The sequence below is a fragment of the Melopsittacus undulatus genome, chromosome 3 (assembly GCF_012275295.1).
Source record: "Melopsittacus undulatus isolate bMelUnd1 chromosome 3, bMelUnd1.mat.Z, whole genome shotgun sequence".
Classification (NCBI taxonomy): domain Eukaryota; kingdom Metazoa; phylum Chordata; class Aves; order Psittaciformes; family Psittaculidae; genus Melopsittacus; species Melopsittacus undulatus.
In genome coordinates this window covers 115,948,034-115,966,174 of record NC_047529.1, presented here as the reverse complement: position 1 = coordinate 115,966,174, position 18,141 = coordinate 115,948,034, and the positions used below count along the sequence as shown (strand labels likewise).

At 41.6% G+C, this 18,141-nt stretch overlaps 1 protein-coding gene across 5 annotated transcripts in view; it reads left to right on the top strand.

Moving 5' to 3' along the window:
* The window catches only part of RPS6KC1 (ribosomal protein S6 kinase C1), an 89,170-nt gene that overhangs the window by 48,052 nt on the left and 22,977 nt on the right, over nucleotides 1-18,141 (top strand). For all 5 annotated transcript variants that reach the window (XM_034060893.1, XM_034060895.1, XM_034060892.1 and 2 more), the window contains 3 exons: nucleotides 295-387; nucleotides 12,572-12,619; nucleotides 14,177-14,309. In XM_034060893.1, the coding sequence (XP_033916784.1) occupies nucleotides 295-387; nucleotides 12,572-12,619; nucleotides 14,177-14,309 (274 nt within the window). The remainder of the gene's footprint in view (nucleotides 1-294; nucleotides 388-12,571; nucleotides 12,620-14,176; nucleotides 14,310-18,141) is intronic.

The following is an 18,141-nucleotide window of genomic DNA, read 5'->3' as shown; positions in this document are numbered from 1 at the left end:
GCCAGGTTCCATTAAGCATAGAAAATAGAAAAAAACCATGATATTTTCTTTTAGAATTTTGGTTTTCAATGTTGTCTCAATGATTTTTATTTACTTGCAAGTTGGTTGTGTTGTTTTGGGCTTTTTTTTTTCCAATCCCTTCCACTAAGGACAAACAGAAAACTTCTCCTTTCATCTTCACTCCCTCTGATTTATGATAAATTTAGTTTCCTTCGGCCTGGCATTTGCTTCAGCAGGCAGTCTTCCTTCAAGTACCACCCTGATTGATGTATCATCTTTGATATCTTCCATTAGCCTCCAGGATCACTAAGTTCAAGGCCCTCTTGGAACCTAAGGAGCCCTGCCGAGGAACTGAAGGCCTTCAGAGTCCTTGGGGTGATTGACAAGGTAATTCTTCAGTGGCTCTTCAAGAATTCAGTCATAAATCGACTGCATGCTGACATTTTGTCTTTGAAGCTGTGGATCTTAAGGATATGAAACAAAAGGGGAAAATGACTCAAATGCATCTGCACTTTAAAATAACAAAAGTAGAAGAAAAAAGGCTTTTATCTAAGCAATTCATGTAAGGTCATGCAAAATGTATTTGAGCTAAAGGATAAGGTACATGTTTGGTGGCATTCAATAGGCTGAGGCCTGTTTTTCAAAAGTGAAGTCATGGTTACAGTGCTGGGGTAAGGACGATTTGATGTGTTTTCGGTTGAATAATCTGCTGAATACGTGAAACACAGAGGGGTAGAGATTCCTACTTTAGAACTGTTACTTGAAGTGGGGGCTTGGGGACACATGGTTCTTCTCCTTCCCTGGTAGTCTGGACTTTAAATCCCCCACCAAGACAGACATACAGCAATGAAGCCAAGTTTGGTTTTGACTCATGCAAATCATGGCTTCTAAATTCCCAGGGTGATTCCCTTCTTTAGACAGGAAAGCACCATATGGATATTTTTGCAAGCCTAATGAAGAGACCAGAAGAATTGCTGCATTGTTTTGATAATGCTGATTAGTTATCACCCTACCACGTACTTCTAAGATGATGCATTATTCAGCAATATGGCAGTGGCTAATGCAGACTGTAAGGGCTCATTTCCTTTTTGCCATGCCAATTCCCTGGTGCCTTTTGATGGTTCCTTATATCGTCTTTGGTTTGTGTGTGATGTACTGATGTATGGTCAATTAATGCACTTGTATCATACATCAGAAAACCTGTGGCTGGTCTCTTAAGGTCTGGATTGCTTGGTTTCTTTCTCTTGTTGGACTGATGCTAGTTATGGGGAGTGATTTTTTTGCCTTTCTTTGCCTGTTTTGTTGTAATTATGTGCCTAAGTTGATAACTTCTCCTCAGAGGGCTGTATACATTAGGTATTATAGTTGTTTTTATAGTACACAGGGTTTTCCCAGCTCTGACTTCACAGGCATTATGTCTTCTTTCCTCAGTTATAAGTACAGAATTTAGCCCGTGTTCCACTTAGTAGATGTATCAGGGAGACAGGTTGGAAAGAACACCTACCTGTTGAATTAGGCACTAACTATATTAGTAACCACCAAACAGTTGCAGTAGGCAAGCCCTTTGTGAATTAGCCTGGCAGTGTGAGGCTGCAGAAGTGTTGGAAATGAACCTTTTCAGTATCTTCATTTTCACATAAGAATAATAAACAGCAACTGGAAAAGATGCTTGATCAGAGTGAAGCTTTTGGAGTCCTTGGTGGGATCAGGTCTCCTCGATCTCTCTGAGCACACAGCTCCAGTAAGTGTTGCAGGTGTGAGCTGAACGTGTCCAGACCTTTCAGGCAGAGTTGGGAAGAATCAGGGCTGTAGTGATGACAAAAATTAAAGATCTTAGTGTTGGAGATGTGTGTGAGGAATAACAGGCCCATGTGTACAGCTGGTATGCTCATGTGTAAGCAGTATCATAAGGGGCAGAGTTGATATTTAATTATTGTATGAAAAAGGGGGCATTATTCTTTCAGGTGTCTTTGTGCTCTTCATCCATGCTTCCAGATTCTCCTTATTATGAACTTCGTCTTATTCTGAGTATGCTGCCTTTTGTTTTCATCTGTTTTAAGGTGTTCATAAAGTTGTGAAGTGAATGAAAAACTGCCTTAAGCCCAGATGTTCACAGCATCTTTTACTTGGGTTTATAATGCATACACAAAATGCATGTGAATATGAAGCAGGAGTATGCATGTGTATCTATGTGCTGAAGACAATGCCCCTGCCTTTGGTTTAAAGCAGCATCTCACCTCCTTCCTCACCATCACTGTTCTTTGCCTCCTTCTCTGCTTATGTATGCCCTGAAGCTCACATCATGGAGAAATCTGAATAAATATGGGAGTATCCCCACTGGAGCCAAGCAGATGACAGAGGGTGTTTGCTTTTGAAAGTGGATTCTGAGTTTCAAGGCCAGTGTTGAAGATGCTGTGCTTTTGGTCACAAGTCTGTAGCAGATTCAGCATCACAGAGTTTTGCCTGAACTCCTGTTCTAACCCTGTGGTAGCTGCTTCAGTTTCAGCAGAAAATGGATGTGTGGAAGGTAACTGGCATATTTTAACTGCTGTCTTGCCTATTCCTGTGCAAGACTGGCTTAAACACACTGTCTTAAAAATGGTGGTGGTTGCTTTGCAGACTTGTTCTCTTGCTGCTGCTTGAAGCCCGGAGTGGTGTCTGTCTGCCACAGTGCTGCCTCGAGAAAACCAGCTGTTAACCTGCTCTCCATCAAATACTGAAAGGTTCAGTGCCTTCCCTCAGAGTAATGTCAGTCTTTCTTCATTTGAAGCCTCTTGAAGTGTTTTGAATTGGCTTCATTTTCACACATGAAATGCTTGTTGCTACCTGAAATTCAGGGTTTTTCAAACTATTTTAGGCTAGGCAGAATGATTAGGCATTTAATTTTAGCCTAGCTTATTCCCAGTGTGCCATCTTTCCCTCTTTTTCTGCCTTTCCACCTTCCTTGTCACCTTCACAATTTTTGCTGTGGTGCCCCTTTTCTGCTGAATCTGAGTTAGAGATTTTAGCATTAAATGTGAAGAGTCACAGAATGATGACCACATCTGTGCCTTGCCTCCCATCCTTCTGCTCTCATGCAAAGGATGTGCTGTAAATCCAGCTATTTTACTAGACCCAAGAGGACTTACACTTTACTTGAGGAAACCACGTTTGACTCCTACTGCTGCTATGCTTGCTCACTTTGTGGTGTCAAAGGTTAACTAGGTGGTGTTTGCAGGTATTTTATGTGTTTGTTATGGGTAGGTTCCTGAACATAGAGGTTTAATGTAATCATCAGGGTGGTTTTTGTCCTGCAAATGTGGACTCTGAGGTGCTGCTGATTGGGCAGCAAAGCTCTTGTTAGTGTTACCACAGGTACCACCTTGAAAACAAGCTAATAACTAAATATTTTACCTACTGTTATCACCAATGTAGAATGGTCAATTATTTTATCAGTTCCTGTAGCTTGAAGTAGGAAACTTCTTTTTGGAATAATAGATTTTGCTTTCAAAATTTGCCTAATTAAAAATCAAGGTTGCAGATTCTGTGCTGAGTTTCTGCCCTAGGCAAATCTTTGCTTTGAAGCTATAACTGGCCCCTAAAGAAACGACTTTGTTATGGTGCTGCTGGATACCTTCACAATGCTGTTTCAACCCCAATTTCTTATTCCTTAGAACCCTCTGTTATTTAGATTCATTCAATTTAAAGATTCATCTTGAAAGCAGAGTGCATTAAGTAATAACTATGCCGCTGTAACCAATGAGTGTCTTTTATGTCTTTTCTATCCCCTCCCTTGGTCCCCCATCAAGCCACATTGTCTGCGTTGGCACTGGTGTGTCTGTGATCAGTCCTTCCGCAGATGTCTGTACATTTGGGCTTGTTGTTCAATACGCTGTTTGTTAAGCTCTGTTACACAATCTGAAACCTTAGAAAATAAAATACTCTCTTTGCTAAGATTTTCTTGAGTTTCTGGAGAGGATTTGAGAAATAAATAACTTCTCTCAAGATCTGGGAGTAATTCTGTTCATCTTGAATATAGAACCATAGGATAGTTAGGGTTGGAAAGGACCTTAAGATCATTTAGCTCCAACCCCCTGCCATGGTTATGTTTTGTGGCTGTTGTGCTACTGTGAGAAGTCTGATGGTAATACATTTGGATGAATTGACCTTAGAAATAGGCAGTACCACCAAATCAGTGTTATTAATTATTTAGAAAGGGTGATTGCTACTTGCCTACATGATGAGTGAAAGTGCCAAAAAGCAGAAGTATGCAGAATATATGTAGAGTTCACATGCATAATCTGCAGCCCCATAGTTGAATTCAAATCAGGTTATGGTTAGTTTTAATGAAGTTTAATCAGAGGATAGGAGAAATGGGCTCATTTTATGGCAGTGTGTGTGTGGTGCGTGAATAACACTTAAAAACTTAAATGTCCAACACTGTATTTTGAGGTGACATAAGGACTGCTGCAGTTGTAAAACTGAGCTGACCACAGCAGATGTTTTCTCTCTCCTGGCTCTCAGGTGCACACTGCCAAGTTTCTTGAGATCATCTTATGGATTCGAGTGAGTGGCTGTGTGTATGTAAGAGGAATGGGGAAAAGGGAGCTGTAATCAACAACACAATCCAGTACAGACATTCATTCTTGTTTCATTATGATGCTTTGACATGGAAACTGGCTGTAAACATGGTATAGTGAATTCAACTGACTAGCAAGACTTCCTCATCCAAACAGGGCATAATGGAAAATAGCAGTGGCAAAAATGGTTGCAAATCTGAAACTGAGTAATAGCAGTAACTGTTAATGCAAATAAATAAGCTTTTAAGAGCTTGGTCTCTGTTTTGATAACCCTTTAGTTTCTTAAGTGACTTGCCAAGTTTTACAAAATCAAATCAGCTACAGGGTCATTGTCAAAACTGATTTCTTGGCTCACTACCTTCCTTTCCCTGTTGCTGTGGGATTATTTGTAAGCTACAGTCACGTTTCAAGCCCCAAGTAACAAAACTTGCTCAACTTCAAAGCGCATTCTCTATCCTAACTTAGACTTCTGTCTCTTCTTCCCTGTCCCCAAACCCCTGCCACTTGTTTTCCTGAAGTCTTTCCATTTTTACCAGTCTGTTGTCATAACCCTTAGTCTCTCTTTAGCTTCTCTATCTCACTATTTCTTTTCACTTCAGTGAATGATTTGTTTCATCTGATGTGAGTCCTAAGATTGGGTAAAATAACACAGATTCTGCCCTTCCCTTTATAAAATAGAAACTAAATTATTGACTATTTCAGTGCAGGCCTCCAGAAAGAAATAATTTCTAGAGATAGTTTCTTTTAAATCTTTAAATATTTAAGTTTGCCTTCTTAACTAAGTCATAGAATCATAGAATAGTTAGGGTTGGAAAGGACCTCAAGATCATCTAGTTCCAACCCCCCTGCCATGGGCAGGGACACCTCACACTAAACCATATCACCCAAGGCTTCATCCAACCTGGTCTTGAACACTGCCAGGGATGGAGCATTCACTGCCTCCTTGTGCCAGGCGATTAGTTGGAGATGCTGAGTGGCATTTCACACTGTAATCTGTATTCTCTAGTAAAACCTGCCACATATATTTCCTAGGTTAATATTTCACCATTTGTCATTCACTGGCCAGTTTTTAGTTTGCTCTAAGAAAGTGGACTTTCCTCTCTGTTACCAACCAACTAAAAGTATTTAAAAGTTTGACTCTATGCTACTTTCTTAGCATTTGCATTATTTAAAGCTGCACTGTTGGTCTTTTAAGTACACTATTATTGCAAGTCATAGAATATACAAGCTCTAAGTTCCTTAGAATAATGGCTTGAAAGGAGGAATAATTGCAAACTGAAGATAATTCGTATTGCACAGGTACAAGGATAAGTGATAATCACATTTCTCATACATATTAGGCAAATGTAATCTTTATATAACAACAGAGGGAGACGAGCGAGAGTCCGGGTGGTGTAATCTGAAAAGTGACAAGAGTAAATCTGTGTTAAATGGATCTTTTAATCCTGGAGGCCTTGACAGGACACAGCTGAGGAGAGTGGGGGGGACTGCACCCCTGCTTCTGCCTCGTCACCACAGCCATACCCTGAGTGTGGCATCCTGCTCTGTGCCAGCCCCTGCTAAGGTTTCCTTGCAGTCCAAAGTACTCATGCTAGACTCAGGTGACCAGCTTGTCTTGTCACTACCTTCAATGGGATTTTCCAGGTGTATATGCAAGGAGAAAAATCCTGTGTGATCATCTGATACATCTTTGAGTTTGTAGGACTTGTGCTAGAGAATATATCCTATGAAAACAGGCTGATCAAATTGGGGCCATACAGCCTGGAGCAGAGAAGCTGTGTGGAGACCTCAGAGCAGCTTCCAGTGTCTGAAGGGGGCTACAGGGATGCTGGAGAGGGACTCTTCATCAGGGACTGGAGCCATAGGACAAGGGGTGATGGGTTCAAAGTGAAACAGGGCAAGTTCAGGTTAGATCTAAGGCAGAAGCTGTTCCCTGTGAGGGTGCTGAGGCGCTGGCACAGGGTGCTCAGAGAAGCTGTGGCTGCCCCATCCCTGGCAGTGTTCAAGGCCAGGTTTTACAGAGCCTTGGGTGACATGGTCTTGTGTGAGGTGTCCCTGCTGGTGACAGGGGTTGGAACTGTGTGATCTTAAGGTCCATTTCAAGCCAAACCATTCTATAGTTGTATGATAAGGATGCTTTGTTTTAGGAGCTAAGGACCAGAATTACTAGATGGGCCACTGGTGACATTATTACCTGATGTGTTTTCAGTGTAGAATAGTATTTTAATAAGAGAATGGAGCTGTGTTTAAAGTAATTCCTTAGCTCTGGTGTGTCTTCAGAACCTTTTTGGTATCTGGTACTGCAGTAAGAGATCCTATTCCATTTTCTTTGATCAGGCACGAGCTATTCTTCAACCTGTGTTAGTGACTTTAGAGTCACATTCTTGTAAGCAAACATGTTTTAAGGTGCTTATTTTGATCACTGTTAAAACCTTCTCAAGTAAATGAGAAGCCCAGGTATGTTCTGTGGCACGTCCTGATAGTGTGAGGACTAGAAAAGAGTCAGGATTAGATGCTGTGGGGGGGAGGTAGAGATGGGAAAAAGAAAAGAAAGGGGAACTGGGGGAGCAAATGCCTGCAGTGTGACAGAGGACTGCATTTATGTCAAAGCCACCCCGCAGGAGAGCAGTGCATTTAGAGCAGTCCTTAGTTCTTCCAGTGCTGTCCCCTGCGACCTTGGTTGGGTGCTTGGTGGGGTGACTAATGGTTCAGCACGTCCTTTTTTCCTGGTGACTTGCCTGTTGCCTGCCTCTGGGTTTGTGATTCCCCTTATGCTGACTTCTGCAGTATTCCTTCGGTCTCTTATCTCAGGGCTTTGATGCATATGTTCTGAAGGTGGCCACCGTGACTTTGGGTGGCAGCAGATGGTAAACCTTCAGGCTGCCACCGGCTATAGTGGTGTTAAGTTGGAAACTTAACGTTTGATGAAGAATCAGTAGTGCATATGAAAGAGCTTTTACTGCAGAAATATCTTTTAATTAAGAAAAATTAGCATACCGAAACATTTGCTAATTTCTGTGCATTTAAAGGATCCTAAAATGAACTGTTTTCTTAAAGCTAGACTAGGCTTATTTACCAGGCAGGTTTTATTTTATTCTTCTCCAATTAATTGTACCTCCTATATTGAATTGAGTTTAATTTATTTACCATGAAGCCCTTGGATACACTGTAAATCAAATCTAAGAAGCTAATTTTTTTAAGTAGCTGCTGTCAGCATCAGAATTAACCCTTGACTTAGAAAAGAACCCTAAAAATCACAAGTAGAAAATCCTCTTTGGCTTCATGGGGTGGGGGAGGTATTGCTTTCTGCCACTATACTGAGATGCTGCCATGCATCACTGCTGTGTTGGCTTGTATTTTGGGGTATGCCTGAGAGCTCAAGTGCTTCTGCAGGATAGGGATGTCTGCACTACTGTAGACACTTATTTACATTACATATTTATCTGTTGCAATTGCTATTTGGCTGCTGGTGATTTGGCCATGTTGAGGTTGTCATCAATGCAGGAAAACAGGGCAAGGATGAATAGGCAAAAATGCCCTAGAAGCTAGCCATGGTATGTAGACCTTGACTCTACATTAGTATTGCAAATAGGATTCTGCTTTGTCTCCTTTTGTGTCACAGCCTAGTTGCTCAGTGCCTAGGAATGCCCTGCTGTGCATGCTTTTCCCTCCCCTCCAAGGTAGGATGCTGGATGTCATAGCCAACAGCTCACTGTTAGGAGGTATTAAATATTGCAGTGGTCATAATCAGTGAAACAGGCTCCATCAGCTTATGTGAACTAGAAGCAGCCTACTCTAATGTGAGCATCTCTGTGATCTGCTTCAGAGAAGAACAGTGTTATGCCACAGGGAATGCTACCTGGAATCCTGTTTTGCCCTATTGGGGTGGAGAATTGTCACTTTGCAGTTTAAAAAGAACCCTTAGAAACAGAGTTACTGAAGCACCCTCGTTTTGCAATGGGGGAGAAGTGTGAAGGAATGCAAAGAGGGAGGGCTTGTTGGGATAGCTCTACTATCTAGAAATTGGCTGTAAAGCATGAGGTGAGAGGAGTAAGCTGACATTTGGGTCAATGGCAGGTTTACTGTTACTGCATTTCTGCAGGAGCCTGGTGGTGCATCCAAGAGCTGCTCACCTTTCTCTGCTCTGGATGTGTGATAAAGCGTCAGGCGAATATACTTGTGACCATCTTGTTCCTGCTCTTACTGCTTCCTCAACTGTCAGTTTTCTGCTAGTGATTTGTTCATTCTTCCTTTAATGATGTGGTGAACCTGGCTAAACCACCTTTTTGTGCTACGCATGCAGGCTGCCTCCCCTTGAAGCAGGTTTTTGCTTAGGTGGGCCCATGTCTGCAGTCTGTCAGAGCCAAATGGAGCATTGCTTGGTGAATTTCTGAAGTTACATTTATGGCTCTTCCTGGGCTTCTTGGAGAGCCTTTTGAGGCAGAGAGTCTTGCAGAGAGGTCACTATAGAATCAGCAAAGAAATAGTTTTCCATGGAATGAAATGGAGCTGGAGATGATCCTCACTGCTTGATGGGAAGGTAAAAGGAAGAAGCTGGTTAGTGAGACTGCTTCGTCCACGTTGGCAGTTAACCTCAAAGGCACACCAATATTATTTGTTGTTATTACAGTTATAAAACTGTAGCTGCTGCTTTCATTTTGATGTTGTAATAGAGCGACAGATGAAGCTAGCCCTAAAGGGACCTGTTGTCTGCTTTAGTCGCGTTAGTGGTAGTCATCCTATATGTTGTCTTATAGGGCGAGGGCTCAGTAATCTGTTCTGTACACCATATGCTAATACAGTGCTGATAAGCAAGTGTGAAAAATGAAAGGGAGGAATACATTAATTGTATTTGTGCAATAAGGTATGCTATCAAAGGTAATTATTTCATGACAGTTTTAGTTCTAGCAGTTGTTTTATCATGGAATAAAAGATGGCTTTAGGAGCCTTTTATTGGGAAGACAATTGTATCAAATTAGGACCAAATTAGATTTTTGTCTTTATAAAGGTGAGCAAACCCATGAGCAGTTTTTAAATTGGTGTCTTCTACTCTACAAATGAACAAATCCTGTTTGAGGGTTAAAGAAGCTATTACTCTGTCCTTTATGCTGACAGCTTCATTACTGATTGGCCTACTGTTGGTATTAAAAAATGTTTGGCTCCTTATGATCTTTGTGCATGCAACTATAATATTAATACAAACCATGGAGCTGTTCATTAAGAAATGACTTTAAATGAGGTTGGTGCTTGTAAATCTGGAGAGATACAGATGTTAAATGCTGCCATTCCTTTTCATATACAGCCGTATGGCTAATAATTTCCAAGTGGCTAAAGCTCTTGTTAGCAAGAGTGCTGGTGTGTTAAGAATGGCCCTATAAATAACTTTAAGAACTGAAGTTGAAGGTGCTTCTTTTAAAGACTATTGTTAACTAAACATTATTGCCAAACAGATGGAAAGCATTCACCAGCCTGATGTTTTTAGGTCTAATTATATTATCGCCAGTCCTGTACGGCTCAGTTGAAGAGGTGTATCCAGAGGCCAATTTATAATCATTTAGCCAACACCTGTTTGGGAGATATTGACAGTCAAAGGGCACATTTGGAGAAAAAAAATCACATATGTTCTCGTATTTATTGCCTCAATGTGAACAGTGGCTAGTTACAAACAAACTTGGGAGGAGAAGGAAAGTGACTGTAAGCACATAGTCCTTTCCAAACCCTTTTGATCTTCTTTTGGCACCTCCTGCGAAGTGGCTTTTCTTTTTCCTCTTGTTATTTTGGTTTTCTTTTTTGGTTGGTTGGGTTTGGTTTTAATTATAACACCTTTTGGTTAAGGATAACAAAACCAGTTTTACAGTTGTTGTGTATTCACCTGGTTTCCAGTGTGTCTGGAAGTCCCAGGTAAGAGCCCTGAGAAATTGCTCAGCAAACTTAGTGGCCTGGGGACATTTGCCTTTTGTTTTACCATATCCTTGACTGTAAATTCTGTGTCATTGTCAAAAAAATCTCAAACACCAACTTCTATTGATTTATTTATTTTTTTTTCAGAAGAGATAGAGCAGCTTTTAAATGTGGGTTCAACCCTAGTAAAAAAGGAAGTGAGATAGAATCATAGCATAGTTAGGGTTGGAAAGGACCTTAAAATCATCCAGTTCCAACCCCCCTGCCATGGGCAGGGACACCTCACACTAAACCATATCACCCAAGGCTTCATCCAGCCTGGCCTTGAACACTACCAGAGATGGAGCATTCACAGCTTCCCTGGGCAACCCATTCCAATGCCTCACCACCCTAACAGTAAAGAATTTCTTCCTTATATCCAATCTAAACCTCCCCTATTTAAGTTTGAACCCGTTACCCCTTGTCCTGTCACTACAGTCCCTAACAAAGAGTCCCTCTCCAGCATCCTTCTAGGCCCCCTTCAGACACTGGAAGCAGCTCTGAGGTCTCCACGCAGCTTCTCTTCTCCAGGCTGAACAGCCCCAACTTTCTCACCCTGTCTTCATATGGGAGGTGCTCCAGGCCCCTGATCATCCTCATGGCCTCCTCTGGACTTGTTCCAACAGTTCCATGTCTGAGACCTCCTCTCCTGATGAATCCAGCACTTTGTTACTCCAGACATGTTCCTCTGCAAGAAAGCTTTTTGATGCAAGCTGATTTGGTCTTCACTGCATCCTATTGACTTGGAGTTGCTGCATCTTGTATACTGAACTCAAAGTCTTTTAACCCCAGTGCTGGCATTTGCAGCCCTTTAGGTATTTGATCTTTTGAAGCCTAAATATTTTGGTTTGACTGTGAGTTTTTAGACTGGAACTTTATAACATCTATTGTAAACAGTGAGTGCACACTCACTGTCCTTGCTGCTGGAGGAGGGTTGTGCTTGTGCTGCTGCTGTGGCTGTCCTGCAGCTGGTGCTTTTCAAATGCATCTGTGTTCTTGGAGTTTGAAAACAATTCCTGAGCAGGGTGATTCCAAGAAGGAGATGCTGAGGGTTCCAGCTCCCTAAAGATGCTGTTTCCCAAATACGTATATTTTTGTCTTCAACACATAAATAAATAGAGCTTGCTAAGAGCGTTGTTTTTATTTAGTATTTCTCTCATTACTGTGCTGTGTTTAAAGTGTTTTCAGTAGAAGTGATGCACTGTGAACAGAAACGTGTGCTCTCTGCAGCTGTAGGTGTTCTCCTCTCTGCAGCTAGCCCATCCACTCTTTTCTCCCTAAATAAATCCCCTTTATTTTGTTGATGGTGTTGTTACATTAATACTGGTTTACAGTAGCACAAAGGGACTTCCTTGCAGCCATTTCTGTTATGGCTTATGAGTGCTGCAAAATGAAAACGGCAGTGGAGGAATGAGGCAGCAGTGACTACACAGGTGATAAAAGCATTCTTTTGTGTCCTGTGCATGTGTGTGGCCAGCTTCTAGCTTAGCTTCCTGGAAAGCAGGTATGTAACCACCCTGGGGGAAAAAAAACCCCAAAACTCCCCAAGACAGCCAACCAACCCCCCAAAGAAACAACCCACAAAAGCCCCCTCTGGTAACCCACACCCTTTTGATTCAGGAGAAGCCTGATGGGAAAGAGTGATGCACTAGAAAAGTACTGGTACAGTGAGGACTTCAGTGTAGTGACATAGGTACTACTATGTGAAGGTCACTGTTTGTGCTTCACTGTATTGCTACCATTGCATTTCTATAAATGGGGCTCTGCTAGACTATTGCTGTAATTATGAAGTGCTCATTCTTTCTGTTACCAAGTTAGCATTCATTCTGTAAGTTAGCTGGTTGGAAATTGGGGCACATTCTGGTAGCTTTCTAGGGATCTATATCCTCAATCATATTTCTCTTCTAACAAAAGGCTGGTTAACATATATATGCCACAGGGCTTTAGATTTTTTTGTGTGTTTTAATGATTACTTATAGCTTCCTTTCTAATGTTGAATATTCTTACTTGAAGAACTGTGTTTTGTTAACTTATGTGAATCTTAAATATTTCTCTGAATACTTTTTGCTTAGGTTTTGCTTGTGATGGACACTAGAACGCAGCAGACTTTTATACTGAAGGTGGGTAAAGTCTTTTATTGCTCCTCTAAACAGTTTGGCCTCCTAAATGAAACAGAGATCAATTTGCATCTAAGGTATAGTGTTATCCCTGTGTTATATGATGTTAATACATGTGTCCCTATTAAGCTCATTGGTATTTTTCTATTTGGCATTCAGTTGCTTTCCTTCCTTTCTTTCTAATGTCTCTAGTGCCCAGATGTGCTGTTTAGTCACTTGAGTTGCCACTGGTTATTGAGGCCAACACCTTAGCAGGCTTCAGTAAAGAATCACTGTGCTGCAGGGCTTGCATCTCTAAAGCCCTGTGTCTCAGGACATGTGCAGGCTGCTGCTGAAGGTGAAAATTCTCCTTAGCCCAAGTCTACCCACAACACTTTATGTTTGTTCTTCTCTCAGCTGAAGAATATGAGAGTGGCTGAAGTAGATTCTGGATGAAATGGGTGACTAGTCTTATTCAGAATTACTTTCCTATGTTTTACATCAATGGGCTGTGAAAACAGAGTTTAATGTTACTGAACGATTGAATTAATGAATATTTTATTGGTCAGGATGAATTTTTTCACATTACTCTTGTGTTTCAGAAAGCTCTCAGATCAAGATCACAATATGCTCAGAGCAGCTGTGATGCTGGGCATTAGTTTAGTAGGAGCATTGTTACCGTGGCCATTATTTCAGGCTCCCCTTGACAGGAATTCCACTGCTGATGGGAGGAAGGGCTGAAAAGCAGTGTCCCAAACACAGCACTCTAATTGGATATTAATGTTTTGTAACTTCAGGTCTGGCTTACGACCCTGCCTTAACATTGTGCATCTGGCCTTTGAAATTGTTTGTCTTAAGTATGTGCAGGGTACAGGAAAACCTGTTTGTTCCTCAGAGAGGATTATTAGTGAATATCGTGTATTAGAAGCTCACTCTGTCTACTGGCAGATAGGGTAACATTGAATTTCCCATTTAACTGCTTATGTTTATCAATATTGTAATAGGTCACACTATTGACATAATTTTTCCCCCCCTCTTTCTCTCTCCCCTCCCTTTCTCCCTCCCACATCAATTTTTTCACTTCTGGCAACTTCATCTCTGTGCTACCTCCCAAAAATCATTACCTCTCAAGGAGACTAATCCTTCCTTTCCTTTTTGTTGCGGTGCTGCAATGGAAACGTGAGGGTTACCTGTAAGGCTGAGGCACTCTTTTGTCTTTAGAACTGGGATTTATTTTTTGGTCATAGTGTCTTTTGGTCACACACAAAAATCAAATTTTAAAGAAAGGTCACAGGGAAATAACTGAGTGTCATCCTGATGACTTAGTTTGAGAGAGATTCTAATAAAAACATTGACCCATGTAATTGATTTTAATGGCAGCTTTGTGCCATCTTCTGTTCTCTGGAAACGCGCCAGATGCCATCAGCACAGCCTCGGGGGACCGAGGGGCATAGAGCAGCAGATGAGTGGTTTCTCTGAAGCCCAGAGTAACTCGGATAGATTAGTTTGGTTGATAAACACAGAGCACAGCAGGCTCCAAAGGCAACTGAGGGTACAACTGACCTTTTTGTTCTCTGTCAGGGTCTAAGGAAAAGTAGTGAGTACAGCAGGAGCAGAACGACCATCATCCCCCGCTGCGTGCCCAACATGGTGTGTCTGCACAAGTACATCATCTCCGAGGAGTCTGTCTTCCTCGTGTTACAGCATGCAGAAGGTTTGTCTCTCGTTTAAGTATATTGTTGGAAAGAGTCAAAGGTTTAAGTTTTAATCAATGGAACATTTCATTATCAAATTAATCTCTTGTGCATCCAATTAAAACATATTTAGTGTGCTTGGGAGATGTCGTGTAGGACACCCCACTCCCATCCTCTGTCTCTCTCCCTGTTTCCCCCTCATTCTGCAGTGGATCTGATTCCTCTTTCAAATGGCCTCAAATCCTGATGGGTTACTTGAATTGTAGCAATATTGAAAGCTTCCAACTGTTTATTTTCTGCAGGAGACAGAGTGCTTTGACTGCAACAGCTATCTGCAGTATTTACAGTCATCTCTCAAAACTAGAGTCTTTGGCTACTCTTGTGAACTTTGGCTAGTAAATCTTTTCAGCATCTTCTAGTTAAAATGACAAGTATTTACACATGAATTTAATAACTCTCTGGTAAAAAACCATGAACATTTGCCTGTTGGTTAATATCACATAGCTATTCTGGTCCGGATTGCTAAGAAAATAGCTACTGGCATCACATGGGAGTTCAAAGCAGAGCCACGGAGTTGTGCCTTCAAACCATTCCTAAAATTCCTGTTAAATGTACAGGGAACAGGTGGCACAAAATAATTGCATTTTGATTTTTTGGTCTAACACCTGGATTTAAATATTCCCTAAATGTAATTATCTGTACTTGTTTAGAATGAGTGCAGAATATAAATTTGGGGACTGCTAATAGTTCTCTTTTTAGGAGATGTTAGTAGCTCAGAATGGATGATGTGAAGGAGCTAAGCTAACTGATAAGGTAATTTTATTATATTGAATATTATTTCTTTTTTTTTTTCCCTAATAACTTAGATTTTGGCTTTTTCCTGAGCAATTTGTCACATGAGGCCAGTTAAAGTACACTTTGCAACATGAATAACTGTTCCTGCTAAGTGTGACTTCATTTTGCCATGACCAGTGACGCATGAAGAAAAGCCTCACATTACAGTACTGCCTGATGGTGATCTCGAGGGTGTACTGTGCTGCTCTGTACAATGCTGCTCTCCTTGAGGTGTGTGTAATTCAGCAGAATAACTTGGAGGCTCTCACCTGAACTGTAATCTCTACATAAGATGGTGCATTTTGTTCAGAGAAATAAGGTTTCAAGAAGTCCCGAACAAACCCCAAGCCAAATAAAAAACACCCCTCTCAACCCATGCTTAACCATGGGTTACAAAACGTTAATACCAGTTGCTTAAGGCTAGCATAGCCAAAGGATAAGAGACAGGATAAAATGATAATTCCTAGTATTTCTGCAGTTTCTGAAGATCTACAGTTTTGCTCTTCAGGAAGAACATTCCTTCTCATGACAGATGGAAAACTGAGTAAAGAAGTAGTGGAATCCGGGCAGAGTGGTGGTCAAATGGAGAGAACAGAAGTTTTAAGGAAGGCTTTAATGTGACCAGTGACAGAGGTGCTCTCCTGGAAGTGATAATTGTGACAATAGTGAGAAAAAATGAGACACTGCATGATGAGAGCTCTTTCATTTAAGAACTGAAACCTCACCTTAACATTTGGGATGGATGGAGTGTTGCGCTTAAAAGGAATGACTCTCTCCTAGCCATCACGGTCACAAATCCAGTGAAATGTGCTTTGCCTGAATGGCTCGCTCTTACCAGTATCAGCTGTAACATGTTTTGAGTTCTATGGAAGAAGGATTTGTAGTTTACTGAGTGCCTTCTAAATCAGGTTAGTGCAACACTGACCTTGTGCAGCACCCCAGGCCACTGGTTTGTTTTGCCAACAGTGAAGGTGGTGTCTGTCAAACATCCTCATTTTGGCTGTCCAGGCAGCAAGCACTTACTTAGAGGCAGCTACAGCTCATGCTGTCTTTCTCCCGGCTGTTGGTCAAAGCCATGTAAGAGAAGACATGGGAGGGACATGGGTTATTTTGAGCTGGGGTTGAGAGAGGAGGTGTGATGAGGTATGAATGCTTTCTACAGAGAGAGCTCTGAAGCAGAATAGGGGGTAGGGATTGTGGGAAGAACTGGGAAGCAGTGCAGAGAGGATGCAGGACTGTACTGGGGAGGAAAATGAGAGCTGCAGGGACTAGGAGGGATTTTGATGTGGGTGAGGGCTGTTGTTGGTAATGCATGATACAAGGGTTCACTTGACTTGGACACTTCCATCTACAAGTTACAAACTGCATAGGGTTTTCCCTCATTTTCTGATAAAACAGCAAGCAGTTTGGAAATGGATTCACCTCTATCCTTGTTTTTAAGCTATTCATAAATGATGATGTGCTATAAGGACTTTTCCCTGATGATTAGGGAATTAATAAGGTTAATTTATTTAAGGATAGTTCCCTGCTGTCATGAATTTGCTGTCAGGGCTCCGAACAGGCAGAGGGAAGGGAAAAGGAGTGATATATTCTGTTCTACAGAAGGATAGCTAGGGTGCATGTGGCAGGGGGTTGTAACTGGATGATCTTAAGGTCTTTTCCAACCCAAACCATTCTATGATTCTTTGTCACTGCATGCTTGGAATGGGTGAGTAAGGCCTTGGATTCTCTTACATGCTTTTCTCATGGCCATAGATGGAGGCTTCAGCAGTGTCACAGAGGCACAGAAGTCCATAAAGTTATCTTATAGCTTTGTTGGAAAACACTTGGCAAATTCCAGTGTGGTAGAGAGCCAGTCTGATGTTAATAAGGCCTCACTTCTTCTTGGCACTACTAACTCCACAAATTTTAGAAACAGATGCTTCAAAAATAGGCTCGGGGGCTTCCACGGGACATCAAAGTTTAAGTGGCTGTTAGAAGCTGTCAAATCTCTTTAAGCATGAACAAGCTGGAGTTCCTATCAATCTGGAGAGCACTCAAGAAACTTCATGCTGAAGAGGCTTGCTGCATGCAGGAAATGAGAGATAACACCACGTTAGTGTTCTGGCTTGCAGAGCTGGGCCTTTGTCCTTAGGGGAGGAGATGGTACTAGCTGTAGGTTTTTGACAGCAATCAGGAAACTTGGGGAAGGTGATACAGTCCTTGGCAAGGGTCTTTTTCAGGAGGCTGCTTTGATATAATGGCTTTTTGTCAATATACACTGTAAAGTGGGAGCTTTGCCTAAACTAGCAAACTTTATTGCAGAGATTCACCAGCAGCCATGGATGTAAGACTCTGGTGTTTGTAACTACTGTCAGGTCAGAGATTTGGTTGGAGATGAGCTTCAAATTCATGTGCACACTGTGACCCCACTGTGGCTGCCATTAGGATGCTGTGAAATGCTCTTGTATCATGGTAGTGCCCTGTGTGTGTGGTTCCCTTCTGGTCTAGGAACTGTACAAGCATAATTTAGTGTAGTCATTATATAATAGCATGATGAAGTTTGCCCTGAATAATTCAAGCAGTTGTTTTTCAGTACTCTGATTTTCTTCCCTATCCAATCACATTATTGGGAAGACTGACTTGTTCACTTTGACTGGAGTTTCCTACATGCGGTGATTACTGCATTCTTAGCTGCATTCCAGTTCTGCAGGAGTTGGAGTATATTGTTCTTCAGAGTCAACTCATGGGCCAAGGTAGCAAAAGTTGTTGATTTAATTTGGAGTATGTCTCCTTAGCCAGCCAGCCTTTCAGGATGTGAAGCTGCAACAGTAAGTGTCTGAGCACTGGCTGAGGAACAGTCCAACAGGTCACGAATTTTCCTTGTCAGCTAGAACAAAAGCATGTTTAGGAGACTAAATGTGCTGATCTGTTAGGTTTCATTTTATCCTATGATATGTGCTATGTAGTCTTTGTATTTTCTTCTCTGGAAATGCTCTGGTGAAGGCAATTCTAATAAGTAATTTTACATTGAATAAC